This window comes from Nelumbo nucifera, chromosome 2 (genome assembly GCF_055504915.1).
Source record: "Nelumbo nucifera cultivar China Antique chromosome 2, China Antique-T2T, whole genome shotgun sequence".
In the NCBI taxonomy this organism is placed as follows: Eukaryota; Viridiplantae; Streptophyta; class Magnoliopsida; order Proteales; family Nelumbonaceae; genus Nelumbo; species Nelumbo nucifera.
Window position 1 is genome coordinate 78,687,277 of NC_142650.1, and position 23,647 is coordinate 78,710,923.

The 23,647-nt window shown below is 38.3% G+C and overlaps 2 protein-coding genes across 9 annotated transcripts in view; both read right to left on the bottom strand.

The window, feature by feature from the left end:
* LOC104589532 (histidine-containing phosphotransfer protein 2-like) overlaps window positions 1–990 on the bottom strand; it is a 58,658-nt gene extending 57,668 nt beyond the window's left edge. Inside the window, exon 1 of one of the 8 annotated variants that reach the window (XM_088899336.1) lies at window positions 122–990. The gene's annotated coding sequence lies outside the window, so the exon portion shown is untranslated. The remainder of the gene's footprint in view (window positions 1–121) is intronic. The other 7 variants (XM_088899337.1, XM_088899335.1, XM_088899334.1 and 4 more) reach the window with 7 other exon arrangements.
* A 15,831-nt stretch (window positions 991–16,821) lies between these two features.
* On the bottom strand, window positions 16,822–23,067 carry LOC104589521 (putative mediator of RNA polymerase II transcription subunit 26b). Its single transcript, XM_010247868.3, has 9 exons — window positions 21,777–23,067; window positions 21,047–21,115; window positions 20,780–20,862; window positions 19,847–19,899; window positions 19,630–19,742; window positions 18,226–18,253; window positions 17,823–18,133; window positions 17,646–17,736; window positions 16,822–17,530 (listed from the first exon to the last, which is right to left on the bottom strand). The coding sequence occupies exons 1-9, from the start codon at window positions 22,221–22,223 to the stop codon at window positions 17,406–17,408; spliced, it is 1,320 nt and encodes a 439-aa protein (XP_010246170.1). The 5' UTR covers window positions 22,224–23,067; the 3' UTR covers window positions 16,822–17,405.
* Window positions 23,068–23,647: the final 580 nt, after the last annotated feature.

A 23,647-nucleotide genomic window follows, 5' to 3' on the forward strand; every position in this document is an offset into this window, starting at 1 on the left:
AAAGACATTACAGACTAGTGGTTTCCAAATCTTACTTGGAAACCATTTTTGGATTTTTTGCAAAAATAAATAGAAATATAACAAAACGAAGTTCAGTGAATTGAACGAAAAAATCGGTTACGTTTTTTTTCCGGACAAAATTGTCCCTGCAGAATGCAGCTAAGAGAGGCGTGGCGGACTGAGACGAGAGGAAGGCTTGATGGTAGGAACTTATAATGGAGAGATAAACGGCAAGCGAGACGGGAGGAGCAGAGGCGAGGATGGAGGAGGAGGAGGAGGAACAGAAAAAGATTACGGAGGAAGAAAGAATAGCATCTACCATTATTTCCTTGACTTCTACCTCCAAAAACGAGTACTGACCGACGGAGAGCGTTCTGTACAATGATCCGTCGAGACGCATAAACGCAGTCCGAGTTCCCATCCTTCGACATTTTCCTTATCCAGCAGTGGCAATTCTTGGATTTGTCCGTGTGGGCTTGATGGTGGGAACTGGAGATGGAGAGATAGAGACAGATGGAGCAGAAGGAGCAGGAACAGAGAAGATCTCGGGTTATTTCCTTGACTATTGCCTCCAAAAACGGGTACTGGCTGGCGGAGAGTGTTCGGTACATTGATCCGTCGAGACGCATAAGCATAAACACAGTCCCAGTTCAATTCTTCGACATTTTCCTATCCGGCGGTAGCAATCTTTGGATGATGCTGGGCTTCCTTCACGAAGCTGTTCCGGCCTTTCATACCCGGCGGCAGAACGCCGGCATCCCTCAGGCTGAGATCGGCTTCAATCAGTGGACCCGTTCGAACAGCCTTGCGTCGGGAACATCTCTATCATGCGAGATATTCCCAATGCAAGGCAATAAAGAACTGAATCCGGATCCGACAGGCTACGATAAAGCACGGTGTTAAAGAGCAATGTTGGATGGTTCACCAACGAATTCGGGGCCGTTTGGCAATTCTTTTTTGAAAGACTTTCGCATAAAGATCTTGACGAGCTGACATGTGGGCCCCATAATGGATTGAGAGTGGCCCATTCAATAAACTAGCAGTTGGGACCTCCCCCTCTATATAGTTACTTTCAGCTTTTTAAGGGGGTTTTACAAAAACACCCCCCAATAGTTATATAGAAAGACATTAATAGTTATATAAAAATGGCCAAAAAGCCTCCCAACAGCTATATAACTAGTTTGAGAGCATTTTGAATAAAGTGATAAACAATTTTACAATGGCTAAAATGCCTCTCCTAACAACTAAAAAACAACTAGTTTTTAAGCTATTTTGAGCAATTGAATTATTTTCAATTCATATAAATAGTCCTATCATTCTCATCACACCAATTTAACAACTCTCTTTTCATACTCTCTCAAGTTCTCATACACTCTTTTTTCAAGTTTCAACAAAAGAAGGATTGCTCAAATATCTCAAGTTAGCAATTTGAGAGGCTTGGAAGCTTCGATCGTTGAAATTAAGTTGAGATTTTGAATTGGCAATCCAGGTGAGTGTAATTAAATTAATTTTTATTTTTTTTGAATTAAAAAAAAATTAGCCAGCTCCTCCTAAAACCAAGTCCCTAGCATGTTCAATGCCAACAATGTTTTGTTGCAACATGATAGCGCTAACATTGATATGGATGCTATTAACATTGTTAGAGTTCCCACCCATACTGCTATTGGGAGAAAGAAAAAGAAGGGAACTAAATTGACTTAGCCGGATTTAGAAATTATTTAAATAGAGGAGGTTGAAAGGAAGGAAAAAGGGTTGTTTGCCAAAAATGTAGGAGTGACTTTAACTGACCATGAGAAACAAGAAGAAGGAAAAGAAAAAATCACAAACACAAATTAGGCATGGGGTTTGGTACTTTTAAATATTCACAAGAAAAAATGATGTAAGAGTTGGCAAAATATATTGTACATGTTGAACAACCATTTTTAATAGTAGAGGATAATAAACTTGAAAATATTTTACGTAATTTTGTAAATCCTCAATTTAAAAAAAAGTTTATAGAAATACTATTAGAGCAAATGATTTGAAAATTTTGTATTCACATACACAAAATTTAATTTCTATTTTATCACATCTTAATTATACAGTTGCAATTACTTCTAATATTTGGACCTCTAAATTTAATATAAGTTATATTTGTGTTATCAGCCATTTTATTGATGAAAACTAGTTTTTATAAAAAAGAATTTTAAGTTTTACTAGGCTTGACATATTGGCCCAACTATTGCTGCAAGTATTTTAAATACTTTACATGCTTATGGAATTAATAATAAACTTTTTTCTATTAGTTTTGATAATTCCAATAATAATGATTCAACAATAAATTTTTAAAATCTCAATTAAAATCATATTTAAATGGTAAATTATTTCATACTAGATGTGTATGTCACATCTTAAACTTATGTATTCAAGATGCTTTAAATATTATTTCTCATCATATTTCTAAAATTAGAAATTGTATTATATACATTAAAAGTTATGGAGAAAGAAAACAAGAATTTAAATATTTGTCATAATTATTGTTTAAAATACAAACATTTTATGTTAAACATTCAACATATATTAAAGTCTACCTATTTTATGTTAGAAAGTTGTATTCCCTACAAACAAATTCTTGCTGATTCTTATAATGCAACAACGTCACATGATATTATACTTGAGGAAGATTAGGTAGGAAATGGCAATTTGTATAAGATATTTTTTACATAATTTTTATAATGTAACTAAAGAATTTTTGGGTGTTCATTACCAAACTAGTTATCTTTTAGTTAATCAATTATTCATGATTAGTGAATGTTTTGCAAAATATAGAAAAATCCACAATTCACAAGAACTATTGAAATAATGGAAAATAAGTTTAAAAAATATTGGGAGAACATTTCTCCTATTTATTGTTTAGCTACAATATTAGATACTAGGATTAGGAAAGATGGTTTAGACATTTTTACTTGAATCATATTGTGAAAATATGGATATTGAAGTTGGAAATCAAAAAAGAAATATTAATAATTTATTATTTGAAATGTATAGTTTATAGGAATCTCAAATGATAGGGCATAAAAAATCTACAACTTATATAGGTTCAACTTCCACTTCTAAAACAACTAGTTCTAGTAGTGGAAAATATAGAGTTTGGTTTCTAGTAAGTTGGAGGCAGAAATTTGTTGCCACCTCATCAACAAGTTCATTTACTGAACTTAATTTTTATTTACAAGCAATTTTTTATAGTTTAAGTGATTCCTTCAACTCATAAGGAATGAATAATTTTGATATTTTAGTCCAATGGAGTGGACATGAAAAAAAATTATCTAGTCCTTGTTGCCATGGCATGTGATCTACTAACCCCTCGATTGCCTATGATTCCATTGGAGTCTTGCTTTAATGCAGGTACTAGGGTGTTGGATGACATGAAAGGTTGCATTAATGATGAAAGTCTAAAGATGTGCATCTGCTTCAAAGATTGGCTAGATGTTAAAGATAGATTACAAGACAAAGGAGGGCATGACACTACACCTAATAATTCACTTGAAGTAGATGATCAAAATCAAGATGGAGATGGAGGTAGAACTTGAAGAAAAATGATGAAGACAATATTTTTTTGTATAGAATTTTTTAAAATTATTGTAAATTTTTCTATTCAAATTTATTTAAATTATTTGTTATTTTTTCAACAATATATTTTTTTTTTCAATTGGTAATTGTATTATATTTTTTTTATATTTTATTCCATTTTGTTAAGTATTTTTTGACCAGTTTATTGTTCAAGTTTCAAATTTAAATGAAATAAAATTCCTATTTTTTCAATTTATTGTCCATTTTGTATTTTGTTAAGTATTTTTTCATTCTTTTGCTATAATTTTTATTTTTTCAATTTGTTCTCAAAGGAAAGTTAAGTATTTTAGTTTTACTTAGCAAAAAAATAAAAAAGTCAAAATGTAAAAAAAAATAGTCTGACTCGGCTCGGCCCAACCCGTAGCCAAGCCCGACACAACCCGATTTACATCTCTAAGTACTCACAAGACCGTGTTCAGACCGTTTACATAGCCTTTTACAGCCATGCATCGGGAATATCTCCGCATTTGTATGAATTTGCATCAACACCCTACATGCGCCCCAAACAATCAAAGCTTGCCACCTGTCCTCCTACACGAATACCACCCTTAGTCCGCTCGGAGCTAACCAAAACTTGCCCGAAAAGTCCAAATTTTCCCGTCCTCAGCTCAATAATTCCTATGTGAGAATTCATCTCCGTCCCGAGGTCTTCCCCGTCTCTCTCATAACATCTCTCTCACATCCATTACAAGTTGGTATAATTTTTTATATTATTATTTTCAGTAAAAAATAGAGAAGGAGAGGTTACCCATCACCGACATCATTAAACAAGTGCATACATTTAATACAAAAAAAAAAGATTTTTTTTAAATAAAATGGATGACTTGGGTACCTCTTTATTGGGTGAAAAATACAACATTCTCGCTCAGTCAGTTCAAACAAGGATTCGAGTTGCTAAGCCTGTATGATTGCAACCCATGATGAAGAACGTTAATGAAAGGAAGGGTATTGTCAACACCCAATTTTTGCCCGGTCCATTCTTTAATCCATTTCCTGCATTTTGGATGCCCGATCGGATCATATCCATCTCTTTATAACATGCCAAAACCCTAAGAAATCAAAATTTAGCCCAAATGCCCATAAATTCATCGTTAAATCTACATGATTCGCATTCAATGATCTTGACTATGCCATATCACCATACTTGATCCCTGATCAAAGTCCATCATGTGAAACAAAATCCTTAAACAACAAATCACACAAAATTTCAGCCCTAAATTCCTTGATTTAGATTATCATTCATCAGAGATTCCATTTCAATACGTCTGACACTACGACGTTTCTCGAGCCTAAAACCTGTGAACTATACATACCTGACACGATCAAACCCTCCCAACAGCCTCATAATCCCAATCCATACCTACCCACCAAATTTCATCTCAAAATTCCCTCATTTGGCCCATTATCAAGCCATGATTCTGTTTTGATGAATCTTATTGATCAAAAGCTTACCTATCTTGGATCTCCATCATCCAAGCCTTATTTGAGCAATCAGACCCCACCAACATGTTTAGAGACCCAAAAACACCCTAATACGTCAAATTTCACATCTTAATTCGCCTATTTGACCGTTAAACTAGGAAGGCACCATTTTGATGCACTAGATTGAATTGCCACATCAGTTATCCCAACTTAGGATCGCAAGAGAGTGGGGATTGGTGTCAGCTCTTTACTTGACCTCATTAAAATATCTGGACCAATGAATTTGAGCCTAATAGGCTTAGAAAGCTCAAAATACCAAATAGACTCCATTTGAAATCAAGAAAGGACAAAACCACATTCAAAAGTTCATCAAATTTATGTTTTTTGCCACTATCAATCCCGAATATGGGACTATTGGGAGCCAAACCAGCATCAGTGCCCATTGAACAAAATCATCATCTTGCATTGGCCAAGGGCGCTCTAATGGACAATCTGAATCAGTATCGAAGACTAGTAGGGCAGTTGATATACTTAACCATCACACGACCTGAGCTGTGCTATTGTGTTCATATTCTGGCCCAGTTCATGCAAAGCCCGCGACAAGAACATTGGGAGGCAGCTCTGTGTGTAGTGTGATATATGAAAGGGTATCCTGGACAAGGTATAGTATTGCGTTCCGATAGCGATTTGCGTTTGTATGCTTATTGTGACTCTGATTGGGCAAGCTGCCCGTTGTCACGACGATCGTTGACCGGCTATTACGTTATGCTGGGGCAGTCACCAATTTTTTGGAAAACAAAAAAATAGCACACTGTGTCGCGCTCCTAGGCAGAAGTAGAATATCGTTCGGTGGCTACAACATGCTGTGAATTGAAGTGGATGAAGAAACTTCTATTGTCCTTGGGAGTGGTGCATGACGAACCTGCGCACTTATATTGTGATAACCAGGCAGCCCTGCATATAGCCGCAAATCCAGTGTTTCATGAGAGGACAAAGCATATTGAAGTTGACTGTCATTTTGTTCGCGATGAGCTGCAACATGGGAATATTGTTACTCGGCATATTCGAACCACAGAGCAATTGGCTGACATCTTGACGAAGACTCTTGGGAAAAAGAAATTCACCTATTTCCTTGACAAATTGGGCATTCAGAATCTTATGTGCCAATTTGAGGCCGGCCTACACTATATTATATCATAACAATTAATCCAGTTCCTTTCACCAACATAATTAAGAACAAGAAGTAGAAATAATCTCTACTTGTGCCATATATAATAATCTGATGAGGAGGACATTTCTGATTAATTTCTCCGATTCAGGTATACTACTGTGACGTACTTTCACTTGCTGTAACTTGACCATTAAGGTCTGAACGCTCTTAAAATTATTAAACCCTTCTTTTTAGACTTATAATGACGAGATAAGCCGACTTGTTATTTTCAAGAAAAAAGAGGTTTTTTCTTTTTTTCTTTTTATTTTTATTTTGCGAAAAAAAAACAAAGGGTTGTTAGCTTGCTATATGCCATGTGATTAGCTTAGCACACTGACTTTTCTAAATCCATAAAAAAAAAGACAAATATCAAAATCGTTATATTGAATGTTTGTTTGACCAATCAAAACCACCCCGGCCCCTAAATAATTTTGAATTTTGATGAATATAATTCTCATTGATTAGGTAGTATACAACTTATCTCATAGCTTTAAATTCTCATTCGATGCTCTCAGAGATAGACACAGAAACGTAGTTGCAGGGGGTCTGGGGTCCATGACCATGGATATCCATTGGTCAAAGTCAAGACAATCGCATGGTCTATAAGTTCCCAGACGTGCATATAGAAGAATATGTCTTCATGTCTGCTCTCATTCGTGTTTTAATCTATTAGCAACCGTAAAACAAGTCGAGCTTACAATTAACCTAAACTAATAGTAATAGGGGCCCAGAACTCAAAAATTGATTATTCTTCAGATGGACTTGATAATTTGTTGGAATGCCCAGCCCAAAGAATGATAGATTACCGAGAAAAAGGCCAAGAATGATATTCTTTGCCGGTTGAAACGTCAACATAGGGGTTGTGACGTAGCAATCCACGACTCGACCCAAACCCATCAGCTCTTGTCTTTTTATTTATTTATTTTTATTCTACTTATTTTCTGAGCTAGAGTAAGAGAGTTGGCCAAACGCTCAATTCTCGACCTGGTTTATGAATTGGTCTGCTAGTCAAGTCGTCTACAGAAAAAGAAGTCTTGACGACCCAGCTATCTTCGACATGGAAACATGGTTGGGGGCCCAAAAGGCCCCCGCTTGCCCCCCCGCCCCTTTATCAATTCTCTATTACTATTAATGAGTTTTAGCTTAAAAAAAAAAATAAACTTCACTATATATAAACAATGAATCCTTTTTGGCTGGGTTCTTTTTGGTGTTGCAAATGAATTAAGTTGATAATATCAATAGACAGAAACTGCAATGGAGTTGTAGCTTGGGTTAGACATGTGATATCAGGACGTGGAAGCAAACAACGGGGACCTTCATGTCTAAAGAAGAAGCTTAATTGAGAGTTGTAGCTTGTAGGAGGGTGGCTAATTGAGCTACCCTTTTCATTTCAAATATTGACCGATGAATTATAAGGTGTTCTTCGCTTCACAAACCAAAAGTCAGATGGACTTCACCTATAACCCAGGTGTCTTAGGGGTAAGGTTGGCAGTTGGCAAGTTGAAACCCAGACCCGGGCCCAGGCCCTTGGCATTGGAAAAATATTACCAGACATCAGGAAACGCGAGGCGGATCCGGATTCGATCCTATATATGTGAAATCAAACTGACAGTACTCCCTATAGGCTATAGGCTATAGGCTATTGGTAGCGGCCAGGTCTTACCATTAGGGGTCGTCACAAGACTCAAAAGAAAAAGAAAACTTTTTTGAGTAATGACTGACTAATGGGAGAGAGAGGGGGAGGGAGCTCCTACCGAATACCGATGCATGCAAAATTGCAAATGCAATGCAGTGCACGCACATGCATTGCCCTTTTTCTTAAGATGATGAATCCATACAAAGTTCACCCTCAGTCCTCCCCATTTAACTTTTATTCTTGAAAAAGATGTTAATGAAGCAGCTCCAGGCCTTGTTGTTCCATGTCTATGGCCCTCACTTGGGAGTTGGGTCTCTGAATAGTGAATACATACACACACACACACCATGTGATGGTCTCTGATAATGCTCTGCTCATAACATAACTGAAGCATTGGTTCCATCTCCTTACAGGCTACAGGCTACAGCAACTGAGATAGTGGGCACACCCTAGGTGCCAAATTATGGGCTTTGCTTCATAATTCAGTCAGTCCATGGTACGTGGGGGGGGAGCCCGGTTTTTTGTATGCAGCATCCTTTGCAAATGACAAATCACAAATCAGATCTCTCTCTTTTTCTCTCTGTTGGATCCTCATGTTTACACATCCTGACCGTTGATCATATCTGGTTCTAGAAACAGCTAGCCCATGTCATCGTCCATTCATAATAGCGAAGAATGCTTTTGTATACACTGTACGCCTACTATGTACCAGTGCCTTCCCGCTCTACTTGGGTGTAATGAGGGAGCCACCAACGCCCTATCAACCAAGCAGGCCTACCCCCGTCTTTTATATTTCAAAGTTCCGAAGGCTGAATATCATAATATATATTGATGAAGGATGATTTGACCCGACCTATGAAACGGCGACATGTGGACGCTGATTCAGCGTAAGCGACAGCTCAACATCGTATTCTGGTACGGCTAAGTGATAGGTTCATAAAGCAGCTCGCTACATGGTAGCGGGGTAAAGGGGGGGCTCGCCACAATGCGAGCTCTAGGTCCCCCGAGCTATCTCAAGGGATATTCCGAGGCAAAATTTAACTTGCGAGCTAAGAAAGCCAACTCGCCCGAGCTCCCGAACAAGGCAAGTCAACCGATGACCAATTCTACTAAAGGTACTTCTGAAGTATTCGAAGCTCGTTGCAAAGTAGCTCGCGAATCGCACGAGCATTCCTCAGGAAGCTTCTATTTAATAGGCCGTACCAGTCAGATTGGGCCACGTCCCTAACTGACGGCGCAGTCCCTGTCCTTTCGACAGTCTGCGCCCACGTCTCTCAATAGGCGGAGGCGTGCCTGTCACTTTGGGGACGTGTCACTCGCCTGGGTAAGGAGTACGTCCCAATGGCCACTTGCGCAGCCCTGGCAGGTAACGGCTGTGGCAGGGACCCAGTGGCGGTTATGCCCGATCTCACAAGAGCGCTCTTATAAAAGTCCTCAGGGCAGAGGAGAAACTTCTTTTTGAGCCCTCCAACCTCTTGAATATAGTGATAAGCGCGACCTCCACTCTTAGCTTTCATTTGCCCTCTTTACTTCCATACACAGTACTAACTTAAGCATCGGAGTATTCCCACCGGGCAAGCCCCCGGGAATCCTTCCTTTCATCTTCTCAGGTGCCGCTCGTTGCCAGCAAGGAGCCTGTCAGCCGCCAGCTAAGAGTGCCTGGATCGCGCCGCATCATATATAATCTCAGCTGAGGACTGAGGACTGAACTGAAATGAAATCTACCAGAGGTACGCGGTTCAGAGAGAGAGAAAAGAAGCCGAGAGAGGTTGTTTGACGTGGATTGCATATTTGGATGGGAGTTGAAGAGGAGATCCAATATGGAAAATTGGAAATGCTCCCTCAATCTTCCATCTGTGGCTCACGGATTCTCTCCCCCAGAAAACAAAAGTTATATTGCAATAAGCAAAATTAAACTGTAAAATTTACACACAGAAAATAATCAATTTTTTTTTCTATAACTTGGGCTTGGATTCCTTAATTAATTAAATATATCACATAATTTACAACATAGGGAGGGAAACAATAAATTTACAACCAACGGTTCTCCCTCCCTCGCTCTTACTAATCTACTATGTTTTGATCTGCAACTTCCATTTCCTTCTTTTCTCTGAAAAATGATAAACCTCTCATTTTCATCTCCTTTCATCCTAATTATTCCTTCCCCCGCTTCGAACTCGGGACGACTCGAAGGAAAACCTTAAACCTCCCTCACTTTACCATCTCCATACATTCTCAGGCCCTCATTGGACGCATGAAATCCATAAAAACCATTCCAAACTCAAGAAAATCTGTTGCACAAAGAATAAAGGGTCAACTAAAGGCCCTTTCCTCTAAAAAACCTTGCCTATTTCAGTGAAAGAGTTTTGTTGAATCCCAGGCACTGTAGCTGGACAAGTTTCAAACCCATTTCCCTTCTTTTTCCTCTATAAATTGAGGCCAACTCGAGCTTGAGGAAGGGAAAAGAGAAGAGCATTGTCATAGCCTTTGTAATACATGTATTTTACCTAAAATCCCAAAGTCCTTAAAATTCAAGCCCCAAATCTGCTTCCACTGCTTTCTAAACTGAAGACTTAAAGCCAGAAACACTCATCCCAACTCGATAGTTTGCCCAAGCTTCATTTAAAGTTTTTTTTCTAGTTATTGAAAAACCTTCCTCAAGGTTGCACACAAGAGGTAAGTCTTTCATTCGCAACTCTTTGATTTTAGTGTTCTAGGTTGCTTGAGGTTCCAAAACCATGGGAAACTTGCATTCCCAATTTTATCTGGATTGAGAAAAAGAGGTAGAGAGGTGAGGGTCTTAGGGAAATCAGTACTTAAGATCCGATAATATCACCTCAAATTAATTCTGGGTAAAGTTGGGAGTGTTTTCACCTGATTTCTAGAGTTTTGAGTAACCCTTTTCATTGGTGTTTTGTTAGAAATTGAGCCTAAATTGCTCCTGTTTTGGGCTGCTACACCAGCTTGGAGAGAGGGGTGCCTACCACCTTCCCTCTCCCAATCCTTCCGAATTTAGAATCTCTTGGTTGTGTGCTTTTTCTAGGGAGAACAGAGTCACTATTAAAGCTAGTAAATTGAATTTTCGAATCTGAAATGAGGTCCCATTTCCTCTAAAAATGGGTGGCGACTCCATTTCATTGAGCCACCCATGAGCTTTCTAGAGTTCATAGTCGGCAACTCCACTAGGGAGTCCTTCGGACCTTATAGGGAGACGTTTGGGCTCAACTTCACGCCTTTTCGTTGTGCATTGTGAAGACTTAACAATTTAAAAAAAAATTGTTCTTGCCAGGTTGTGATTTGAAATCGTACCTCAGGAAGGCTGGGTGTGATAGACCTTCCCAGCATGGTTCAAAATCATGTTTTAGTGTTGGTTGGCGCAACAAATCCCTCCCTCACTAATTGAAATCACACCCAGAACCACCTCTTTATCAAAATTGCAAAAAGGTTTCATCCAAAATAGTACCTTTGCCAAATCGCTCACAGGGTCTCACCTAAAAACACATCTTCTTCAAAATCTCACCCCATTTCATCTCAGTTGCAGAGTAAGAGTCCAAAATTGCTCCTGGTTTAGTCCCATCGCAACCTAGAACACCAAAATCGTACCTCCTTTCATCATCATCACACCTCAGAATTTGCTCATCGCACCTGAAAACTTGCTCATCACATCTGAAAAATTGCTCATCGCACCTGAAAACTTGCTCATCACACTTGAAAACTTACTCATCTCGCCCTGAAACTTGCTTATTGCACCTCAAAACGTCAACAATTCACCTCTCAAAGCCTTCATTGCACCTAAAATCACCCTGTCTACCTTTCTTGCACTCTGTTGTCGCACCATATCCTCCATCGTAGCGCATTGGATCTCTATCTCAATTAGCCTTCAGTATTGCAAAAAAATTTTACAATTTATGGATGGCAGCCCCCTTGTTTTTTTGTTTTTTTTTTGGGTTTTTTCTTCTCCCCTTCCATCTTTTCCTTTGGTGATCTCTCAAGAATTGTGGTTTTTTCTTCCTCTATAACTGAATGTGATTAGCCTTGTCTCTAACTAAGAATAAATTATATTTGTTTCTTGTTCTGCTCTTTCTTTTTCTATGTTTTAGATGAACGAGCATCAAAAGGAATTAGCTTCTATTAGTCCCCAAGTGTAGCCATCTAGAAATTTGTAAGATTATCTATAAACTCGAACACATGGCTACACTCTCCCCTTACTCTTTGCTTTGCCTTTGTATCTTTCTTGCATGCTTGAATACTCGCAATTCACACATACTCTCATGTAAATAGAATTAGAATCTCGTCTCACCTATTAAAGGAAGGATAGTAGGTGTGTGCCTTTGCATTTTGGTCCTTAAAGGCTCCACCAAAAGCCTTCAAACTAGCCACCAACCAAAGAAGCCCATTTGTCCATGGTTGGAGGTTTGAAGGCTAGCAACATTGTTGGAACTTCAGAGTCTAGCACTCCTCTAATAATTTCATGCATTGCACCTAGATTATCCATAAATAGAAGCCTCAGATGGAAGCAAGATAGAAGAACCTTAGGGTAATTAAGACTATGACACTAAGAATGTTACACCATGAGGTTGCCATCCTTAGAGGTAAAGATCAAAATAAACATTAAATCCCTTAAGAGAAAAAAAAAATCTAATCTAAAAACATCAAAATATCTTTTAAGCTATCAATGTTACACCCAAGATCAAAGTCTAGTGATAGTAGAAATAATGAAAAAAAAAGCTCAATCAAGATCAAAATCCTGTAAATTCTCAAAATCTAAAGCTCTCATTTGAAATACTTAAAGAAGCCTATGTTGCCACTCAAGGTTGTTGTTCTTAAGGCTAAGTAAATGCATCCCTTTATGAGATCATCTCTTGAGAAGTAGCACCAAAAGGCCAATTTTGACATCTTTTGTGCTTCATCTTGTGCCCATCTTAAGGCTAAGTAGATGCATTCCTTTATAAGATCAGCTTTTGAGAAGTAACATCAAAAGGCCATTTTTGACATCTTTTGTGCTTCATTCTATGGCCATCTTAAGACTAAGTAAATGCATAACTTTAAGAGTTAAACTCTTGAGAAGTAGCATCAAAAGACCATTTTGACATTCCTTATTTCTTAGAATATTTAGTAGGTACGCATATGGCAAGGGTCTAACCCTCCTTTGACCAATATCAAAAGATAATTCATCTCTTGACTAACCTAGAATAAGTAAGTGCGCTTCGACCTTGCCCTATGGCTTCTAAATTCTAGAATGTCTAGTAGGTATACGTATGGTAAAGGGTTTGACACCCCTTTAACTAATACTAAAAGATACACTGCTCCTTTGCATAACCATTGTGGCTTCAAAATCTAGAAGTATCCAATAAGTACAAATATGGCTAAATGACTAATCATCCTTTAATCAGTATTAAATGATACTTCATTGGTGTACACGCTCTTTTATTTAAAATAAACTAAGGGTGTTACAGTAATGGCCACCTAACTCTTTTCTTTTTTGAAAGAAAATGGACCAAGCCTTTTTTGAATATCTAGGATATTGTGCACCCCTTAGAGATCAAATTATCGAAAAAGTAGATGACACTAGAGCCATTGAAGGGACACCACATTGGGAAAATGTTATGAACTTATCATTGGCACAATTAGAATGGCATTTGCTAAAGACGGCCTTTGAGTTTGTGATTCAAAGAAAATGGTCTTCTCCTTTGGGGAAATTGAGATGTGTCCAACATTAGAAGACCACTTTTTCTAGATCCCAACATTCAAAGGCCCAGTTATCCCAATCTAACCCTTCCAATCATCTCAAACTACCCAAAAACCCTACCCTGTGAAATTTCACCCCAAACTGCCTTTATTTGCCCCTTCGTTGTGCCAAGATTCTGTTATGTGGCTCTAGATTGACCAAATCAAGCCCTTTCCAAATCTGTCCAATCTAGGCCCAATTGGGCCAATCCAACCCTATCAAATCCTACCCTGTGAAGTTTTAGCCAAAATTACCATCATTTACCCTCTCATATAAAAAGATTCCATTTTGGTCAATTTTGCTAACTCACACACACAAAACCCCTTTTGTGGTCAGACCAATCTCAACCCTCCATTTTTTGCCCAAAAATCCCTACCATTGAACCAGAATCTCTGGATTGACCCCTGGATCCGATTTGACCCAATCCCAAAATTACAAAAATATCCCCGAATTTTCCAAAAATTATGAAACTGCCACTGCACCCTAGTATTTAAACAAGCCTAACTTTTAAAAGAACTTGGCTTATATGTATGGTTGAATGTCTCAGATGTTGCTATGACTTGGTTGAATTGTCATGTTAGATGTGTGATGTTGCTTGTTTGGTGTGAATCAGATATGGATACTCAGTTCAGTGAAACCGATGGTAGGATGAGTAAGTCTAATATGAGCTGGACTTCTGAGATGGACAATACATTGATTAATACTCTAGTAGAACAGGCCACTCTTGGCTACAAAGTAGACAAAAGCTTTAAAGCCCTGGCATACAATGCAACTACAAAAGCGATAAGCAATAAATTTGGTTTGGAATGCAATCATAATCATATTAGAAACCGTATGAAGACAATAAAGAAGAATTTCATTACCATTTCCAACATAATCAAATCAAGTCGATTTTCTTGGAACAACATCACCAAGACAATTGATGTAGAACCCCGTGTTTGGGCTGAATATATCTAGGTAAACTTTAATACGATATGTAAACTTATCATTAAAATATGTAAAATAGATTCGACCTTATTAGATTGATCCATAATGAATGAATAGGGGCACCTAGAAGCTAAGCAATTTAGGAGAAAGCCCATCCCCAACTATGACCAACTTGCCATAGTGTGTGGGAATGATCAAGTCACTGGATCTGGGGCATTCATTGCTAAAGAAATGAATAGGCGTGAGGCAACACCCATGAATGAAACAAGTATGCCAACGATGTAGGAACCAATGTTCGATGAGGTTGATGAGGGTGACAATATTGGTGATTCCACCCTTCAGGCTAAGCCACCAGAAGAGGGTAGCTCAGCTAAATGGAAGAAGTTAGGGAAGAGGAAGTCATACGCAACTACAGTTACTGAAGAGGTCCACAAGATCGCAGCAAGCATTAAGACACTAGCAACTGTTGTTGAGAAGGGGATTGGGTTGTTGAGGAAGGAAAAGATTTACGAGGATGTACTTAGTTTGGGGGATCATAACCCTGCTTTCCTCATAAAGGTAATCGACTACTTGCCGGAATCTGAAAACTGGGCAATAGAATTTTATGCATTGGCTCTAGGGTTTATGAAGGCTTGGTTGGACATAAAGTTGGGCCTGAGTGACTGAACTTAAACTTGCCATGACTAAACCTTTTTTGGAAACACTACTGAAATTAAACTTGCCATGACTAAGTATGTTTTTTGGAAACATTGCTGACTTAAACTTGACATGATTGACCCTTCCTTTTTTGAAACACTATTGGACTTAAACTTGCTATATAACATAGTTGGGTTCTGAATAGTTGAAAATTTGTTTGATTTGAACAGGTTTTGAACTCCTTGACTAGCAGGTTAAGATCTCATTTTATGGGATCCAATAGCTCTCATGCATAGATGAGAGAATGATTACTTTGATGGTTGAATTTAAACAAGCTTCCCTTTTGTGATATGTTAGGTCAATAGGTTGGCAGGTGTTCATCTATTAGATCTATAATGAATGGGTTTATGATTGATAGGTGTTATGTAAATGATTGGCAGGTGTTATGTAAATGGTTTGTCAAATGAATTTTTTGCATGAATGAATTCTACCATGAGTTTGAACAGGTTTTCTTAACCAACCCTACCATGAGTGGGTGAACAAATGTTCATCTATTAGATTGATACATTGAGCAGGTTTTCATCTCTTTGATTGTTTACTAGCTAGTTAGAACCAAGTGCATGGGATTCAGTGGCTCCCATGCATGTAGGTACACCAATTTAGCGGAGCAATTTATTGCTCGTACACCACATATGAAGAAGCTATACACCAATTCTGTATGTATATCACAACAGAGTTTCTGCACCACGGCGGCATTGAAGGTGGGAAAGGATGACAAATTTGATTTAATATGTTTCCTATTAAATTTTCTTAGAAAACACACAAAAAAAAAAAACACTTGAGACAAAAATAGGAAAAAAATATATATTCCTTTTTCATCCCATCCTTTCTTGACAACCAAACAGACCATTAGTATAATTGGTTCAGACGGGAATCCGAACTAGAAATTGAATAAACTATAATAAGATCAAAGGAATGGCCATTCCCTCAAATGGAGGAATGCCATTCCACCATGAATGGAAATAAAATTCTAATTCCACTCAGCCAAACGGTTGGAACCAAAATGGGTCATTCTGATTCTGGTTCCAGACCCCTATTCAGGCTGTTAAATTCTTGAAAAGTGTTGGTAAGTAACGAGATTATATATACAACTCGAGTTCTTATGGACAAAGACGCAATATAAGACTAAGTAGGAAACTTGGAGATTGTTTGTCGTGGGCCCCACCTTGTTTATTGGGGGAAGAACCAGAAGCTGCATGAACTCATTGTTTACCAGGATTTCTAGTAAATTGTTTCTGAAGAAAAATTAGTTAGGCATGTTTTTCCCGCTAATAATGGCGTTGTCTAAGACCTGAACCACGAGATCGTACTGGTCAATCGCCGGCCTCAACCCTTGAGGTTCCCATCATTGTGACCAATTAATGTGAAATTGTGAATAGTCTCATCTCATGGTCAATTCTCAAATTCATGTCCCCATCAAATTGAAGGGAACAGTCAATCCAAACCAATGTAAGCGGCCGCCTGGCCCTTGCAATGCGACGACCAAACTATCTTCAACTACTTCATTCTCTTCAAAACAGTATTGCTTACAAAGGTTATTCCGAAGAACTACTACAAATCACCTCATCTCAAATATAATGCTTACAAAGGTTATTTCGAAGAACTACTACAAATCACCTCATCTCAAACATAAGGAGATCCCAACACCGAATTTACAGAATTTCTTCCTTGAATTTGGGTTAAGTATTAGATACAGAGCTTTTGGATTCATTGATTGCCTAAGCTAGAAGCAAAAAGACTATACATATATGGATAACTCCGGAGTTGATCAGTGTAATGGTATTTATATCATCCAGTAATTTATTGAAAGAGTTGCAAATGAAGGGAAGAGAAAAAGGTTTTTCAGAGGTAACTGTCACATGGACAGATTCACATTAAGGTTCCATGTCGATTGCAATTTGAAAGAACCGAAACCATGGCTATACCTCAATGTGCCTGGCCACATTGTATCTTGAAGTTCAAATAAGATCTCAAAGGCCTGGTCCCTTGGACAAGTTCTCCAATCATCTTTTCCGCACTCCAGCAAATTGTTGGGTATGTTTGGTATTTCAATGTATAAAATGAGCCGAGTCAAAACTCACAGCATGCCAGAGGGGTTTTGCTGCTCTTCCATTACTGGTTTTGAAAAGGAAAGAAACAACGTTGTAATGAAATCCGGTTCACAAAAATTGGAGCCATTAACGCCGTCCATTTGCCCAATGCCGGCTATGGTTACCAGGTCTCACTTGGGGATTCCTATGACCCATTCCCTGCTTAGGGAGATCATGTAACTCCATAACCTGTATTGTCCGTTGCTTCTTTGCTTCATAAAGAAGAAAGACATACTACATCATATTCAGTTCTAGATATTTACTACTAAAACACATGGGAATCGTAGCAGAGAATCCAATGTAAAAGCAGGTAAGGATTTGACAAACCATTCTCAGCTTGTTGGTACCCTTCCTGAAGCTTCCTCTTAGTAGCTTCCAATTTTACTCGGACTGAAAGTTCGTCTGAGCACTTTGGCTTCTGATGGTTAAAAAAGGCCAGGATCAGATGGAGGACAAAGAATGAATTGTATAGATCTTCAGTCAACTGTTACTTGCAATACTTACATCTTGTTGACCAGCTGGCAACCTCCTTTGAATTCCAACCAGATCTGGTTTTTGCTGAGACTTTGTTACATTATTGGCTTTGTGCTCTGATCCAAGTTTTGGATGTCTCCCTGGCCCAGAGTTGGGGGGCAAGGGCTTTGTTTGTTTGATTACTGGTTCTGGTTTGCAGACCTGTTGGTCTTTATTCTCCCTAGCTAACATGTTTGCCTCATGGAGAGGCTGCTGCTTCCTCTTAGGGATGATATTGTGATCCAGTGATGTCTTTCTTCCATTCTCACAATTCTTGTCAAGTTCCTCACTGTTTCGAGGATCTACATTAATGTTAACAGACCAAGATAATGAGTTGCCTGGATATTGAATTGAAGAAGAGAAAAGGAAGAAAACTTTCTCAAATTTGACTTACTTCCATCATCATCCATGCCATCAAAAAACTTCATGCCGGTGCAGTTAAAAAACAAGAGAAGCAAAGTTCAGTTAGACAAGATAAAATACAAGCAATGTGCAATATAAACTTGGTCCCATACCCCATATCTCTACACCCTCAGTCAAACTGATGCTGGGAAATAAGCATCAGTTTGTCGCTGAGAAATTAATGGTGAGCACATGGTAAAGAGATCTGCCAGTTGAAGAACGGAAGACACATGAGGAAGGGTAATATGGCCCACGAGCACATGTTAGAGCTCTATTCTTTCATTGAATACCGGGTTGGAGGCAATCTTGATTGCACTGATATTATCATCATAGAGAAGGATGGGAGAAGAAGAAGAAAGACTAATGTCATTCAGGAGAGCACGGAGCCACACCAATTCACTACAGGCCAAGGACATTGCTCAGTGCTCCAAGAAGAATGCACCACCCCATAGTAAAGCGTCTAGCACCACCCCATAGTAAAGCGTCTAGTGTCAGGGCACCCAGCCCAATCAACATCAACATAGGCTTTAAGAAAAGAAGAGGCCATGAGACAGGGTACCCCAAATGTAACAAATAATCCGATGAATTGTTGACATAAGAGGCTTCTGCGAGGTAGAGACAAACTGACTGACAATCTGAACTGCATATGAAATGCCTGGTTGAGTCATTGTATGGGACCATTGACCAAATGCTGGTATGAGGTAGCATCAGCAAGGAGTTCACCATCTCCCTTAGAGAGTTTATGGCTAAGTTTAAGAGGTGTATCAACCTGTTTATCATCTGTCAGAGAAGCTGATTTTACTAAATCAAGAGCGTACTTTTGTTGGTTGACAAAGTACCCATGATTAGAATAATCATGAGACACTTCCAAGCCTAAGAAGTAAGACAGAGGACCAAAATCTTTCATCTTGAACAAGCAACTTAGAGTTTGTTTCAAGGAAGAAATACCATCAACATCATCTCCAGTAATCAAAATATCATCCACATATACCAACAACAGAGTGATGCCATAGGAAGTAGTTTGCAGAACTCTAAGTAAACCTAACATCAGTAATGATGGACCTAAATTTCTCAAACCAGGCACTAGGCACTTATTTGAGGCCATACAAAGACTTTCAATCAACAAACCATCTTAGGTATAACATTATACCTAGGAGGTGGCTTTATATAAACTATCTCCTTCAAATCTCCATGCAAGAAGGCATTTTTCACATCCATCTGATAAATAACCCACTTCTTAATAGTAGAGAATAGAGACAGCCAAAATCATATGCATTGTGGTCATTTTTGCTAACACCCCATATCTCTACAAGCAACGTACAATATAATCATGGTCATATCACTCCATATCTCTACATTCACAAGTTAAAAATGTGAGTTGTTATAAAACATCTACCTGAGAAAGCTCTATCCCAGTTGTCTGTGTAGCGAAAAAAGCCCCCTCATCCAATGGAGGGGATGGGAGACCTTCCTCATCAATAGAAGGCTTCACAGAGTCAGGGGAACCTTCTGCACCCATCAATTCACAAGTAATTCAGCTATTGGTCGACAATAGACAGTTTAGAGAAAGCATAGAACATTTCTAGAAATTAACATGAGGAATAAATATCTACCTGCAATAGCATTAGCGTACCTTACCCACTCATCTACCATAACCTTCCACCCACTGCAATTGACAATAAAGAGTTGAACTGTAAGTGGAACCATTTTAATTAACAAACCATAGGTCTGATGATCCATAGTTGCTATTAAAGAAAAGAATTGCATTCAAGTTTTGAAATTTTGGCCTAAAAAACAAGAAATGAAATCATATTATTTCTAACAAAATCCCATATTTTTTCCTATTTTCTAACTTATTCTTATCCAATACAGATCCACTTCAAATTTCTTCTCATTTCATGATCTATATCTCTAACGATCCTTCTATTTTGCTTTAATCTCTTACATATAAATTTCCAACCCATTTTGTTCCGATGATTTTCAAAAACAGAACGGAATTCCTAAAGTTTCCTTGGACTTAAAATCTTCATTTATCACTAAAGGTAAGTTGAAGATTTATATCCACAGAAGCTTGATACTGAAGTTATTGCATCTATTTAAATGGAATTGGATCATATGTGTATATACAGAGAAGTTGAAGAGTTGGGTGTATCAGTCTACCAGAAAATTTAGTAGAAACAAGAAGCCTATATGTCAAGAAGGCATAGAATGAGCTGGAAGGCAAGGCTATTTCTGGAACAAACAAAGCAATGGCAATTTCAGGAACAAACCAAACAAATTATCCATATCAATAAATTTGGAAGTATGATGCACTGCAAATTAGGTGTAATCTATAAGATGGTACTCAGGTACTGCAAGGACAGGACATGGGTAACCAACACAAAATTTACACCATAAATTCAAGTGTCTGAAACATGACCCCCCCTTTTGAAGTTTCCAGATAGCATGAAATGCATAAATTATGCCTGAATGGATCCTAAATCTACAAACAATACGCAAGTAAAAAACAGAATTAGAACCACTAGCCAGCATCACTAATTTCATACTCAATTAGAGTCCGTGCAAGATGGCGAATCTTCTTTGATCCATGTTTACGGACATTGTTTACAGCCCTTCCAATCTCTGTTGCCTGAGTAGACGGAACTCAATGAGAGAATTGACCAAGTTGACTAAAAGAAAATAGAAAGCTAAGTCTAGCAAAGAAAATTCTAACTTCTCAACGTTCAAGGAATAAGAAAAGAAAGTTCCATCTTCTCAGACATTCGAATTTCCTTAGACATAATGAACAAGATATCACTAAATTCAATATGAACCTTCAGAGTCTCCACAGAGAGTGCCATCAGTTGAAGCCTCCTTAATGACTCAAAAATTACCCCTTCAGACTGCAAAACCAGCAACCAGAGAAATCTAATCAGAAATAAAAACTCAGAAAAGCTAAAATTTTAGTCTATGAGAAGTTCCAACTCCATGGAGATGCCAAATTCTAACCAAACAACCTATCCCGCAAAAGCAATCAAAGCAGTCCGACCAACAGAGGAAAGCACAGAAAAGCAACAATTAGTTTTTTTTTTCCTGATCATGAAACTTAGGTTAATTTGATCTTCTAACTGAACTAGAGCAGCCAAATGGTAACCATAGAAGTTAAAATCAAGTTACTTGGATCCTCCAGCTGCATTGGAACAGCCAAACTGTAATCAGTCTACCAACAATCAACAATTAGACCAATTCAATCAGAACTGAAAGTTTTGAAAGAGCTATATGTTATTTAAGTCTTCCAACTAGACTACAGGAACAAATTCTCCAGTCTAGCCAATAGAAAGCAGTAAATATCCCTATAACGGAAAACTCTTCAAACCCAAGTTAAATTTCAGCAAAAACAATCTGGTCAACAACAATGAGACTCCAGAATAATACTCAGAAAGATGTTCTCTACCAACCCTTTCAAGCTATAACCAAGCTGCAATAACAGATAACTAGCTCAGAACAGATTAACAAAGTAACAACAGCAGCAGTAGTGGTGGCAGTGGTTTCAATGAGACAGACCTCATCTTGACTATTTGAAAGAACATCTTTGATCCTTAGAACCTCCTTAACAATCTGACTCTCCTCTTCAATCTCCTCCGTCAGTGCCTCCGTTTCATCATAGCTGTAATTGCTAACTCGGATAGTGTTCATTTGATTGTTACCATTGGAGCTGCTATTAACCTTGCTTTCTTTACCGCTACGACCCACAAAATCACCACCATTCTTACAATCTCCATCCCCTTCCTCCTCGGCTGGTACTTGCAACTCCACACGATTACATCCAAAACACCTGGCCATTCGACAGCAGAAGAGCATCTCTGCAATTCGATCCCTTCTCATTTTGAACTCTTCTGGACAATCTGAAGAAGCGACCGTGATCGCATGCTCAATAACCTCAAAGATATCCGAAGTAGCACCCCGGAAATACTTCCTCCAGTAATCAAGGCCGCCGGATTTCGCATCCATGATGAAAATCGGCGCCGGGAGTCAGATTCCAACAATACAGACTAACCAGTAAGCGGTCTTTATCTTCTTACGACCGAGAGGAAAATGCCCAGAAACAGATGACCGATCTTCGCATGTTTTGATCAAAATAACTAGATATCAGTTACGTTTGTCAGCCGTAATCGAACGCACTTTTGTCAGAAAAAAAAAAAAAAAGAATAAAAACCACTCAACAAAACGACCCAGAACCAAAAAGCAAAAGCTATTGCGGTTTCAATCGAAATTTGAACGGTAATGATCAGAAAACGCAAATGGGTACTCCGACTTCCAACCAAACCGATCTCTATAGCAATCACCAAATCAAGAAACCGCCTCCCAAACCGCTCCCGGATCAGATTACAGCGTAAAAAGCTCTCGTAATCCGACCCAGAAACGGAAGGCCGAGTTCCTCACGATTCCAATCCAGAAAATTCCAAATAGGTATCACTTGTTACCGCTCGCATCAAAACTTGATTCCGGATTTCGATCGGAGAAACCAAAACAGAGAAAGAGACCCACTGAGAATTTAGGCTTCTTCGGAAGGAGAAAATTTTCTAATTTCAGGCAGGAGGGGATGAGAGAAAATCTCTCTGTTCCGCTCTAATTCCGGAAAAATATAATGATATTGCTGGGACTTGAAAACGACGCGAATTTTTGTAGAGACGAAAGAGATAAAAGCGGGCTCGTGAAAATCTCTCTTAATATTTCCTTTCGAAGTTTCGATCGCCGCGTCTTTTGACTTGTCCCTAGTTCATGCCCTGATGCCCATGGCCATGGGTCCTGTTGAGGCACAAACACTTGGATTTGGGTTTCGATGATCCGAGACTCAGAAACCAGATCAAACCGACTTTGTTTCTGCCTTTCTGGTTAAGAACTTAAGATTTTATTTGTTTCATTGAGTGTCTCTGATTATAATTAATAATTTAAGATTTGAGTAATTAATTAAGATTTGAGAGGAATTAAATGTGTTTGGCATCAATGCCGTCTCTTTAAAAAACGGCATTACATCAGCGCCACATTTGAAACCCATCTTTTCAGAAAATGCATGATGTTTGTTACTTTGGTTAGTCATTTTTCCGAAAAATATTTTCTTAAACCCCATTTTAGAAATTGGAAAATGTGTGATATGAGAAAATGTTTTTTATCGTTTTTCCGTTTTTTCTAATAGCAATAGCTGCTGATATGGCATTGAAAAATGCTTATGTGGCAACAATAAAAAAAAATAAAAAAATCTAAAAAACGTTTTTTGAGAAAACAACATGCCTATATAGCATCTTTTTTTCTGAAAGGTGCCTCTCAAGAAACTATATTAATTCCAAACACAAGGATTAAAGTATCTTTATTGAGTTTTGTATTGGACCGTTCGGATACGGATACGGATATGGATACGCTTTGGAAATACATGG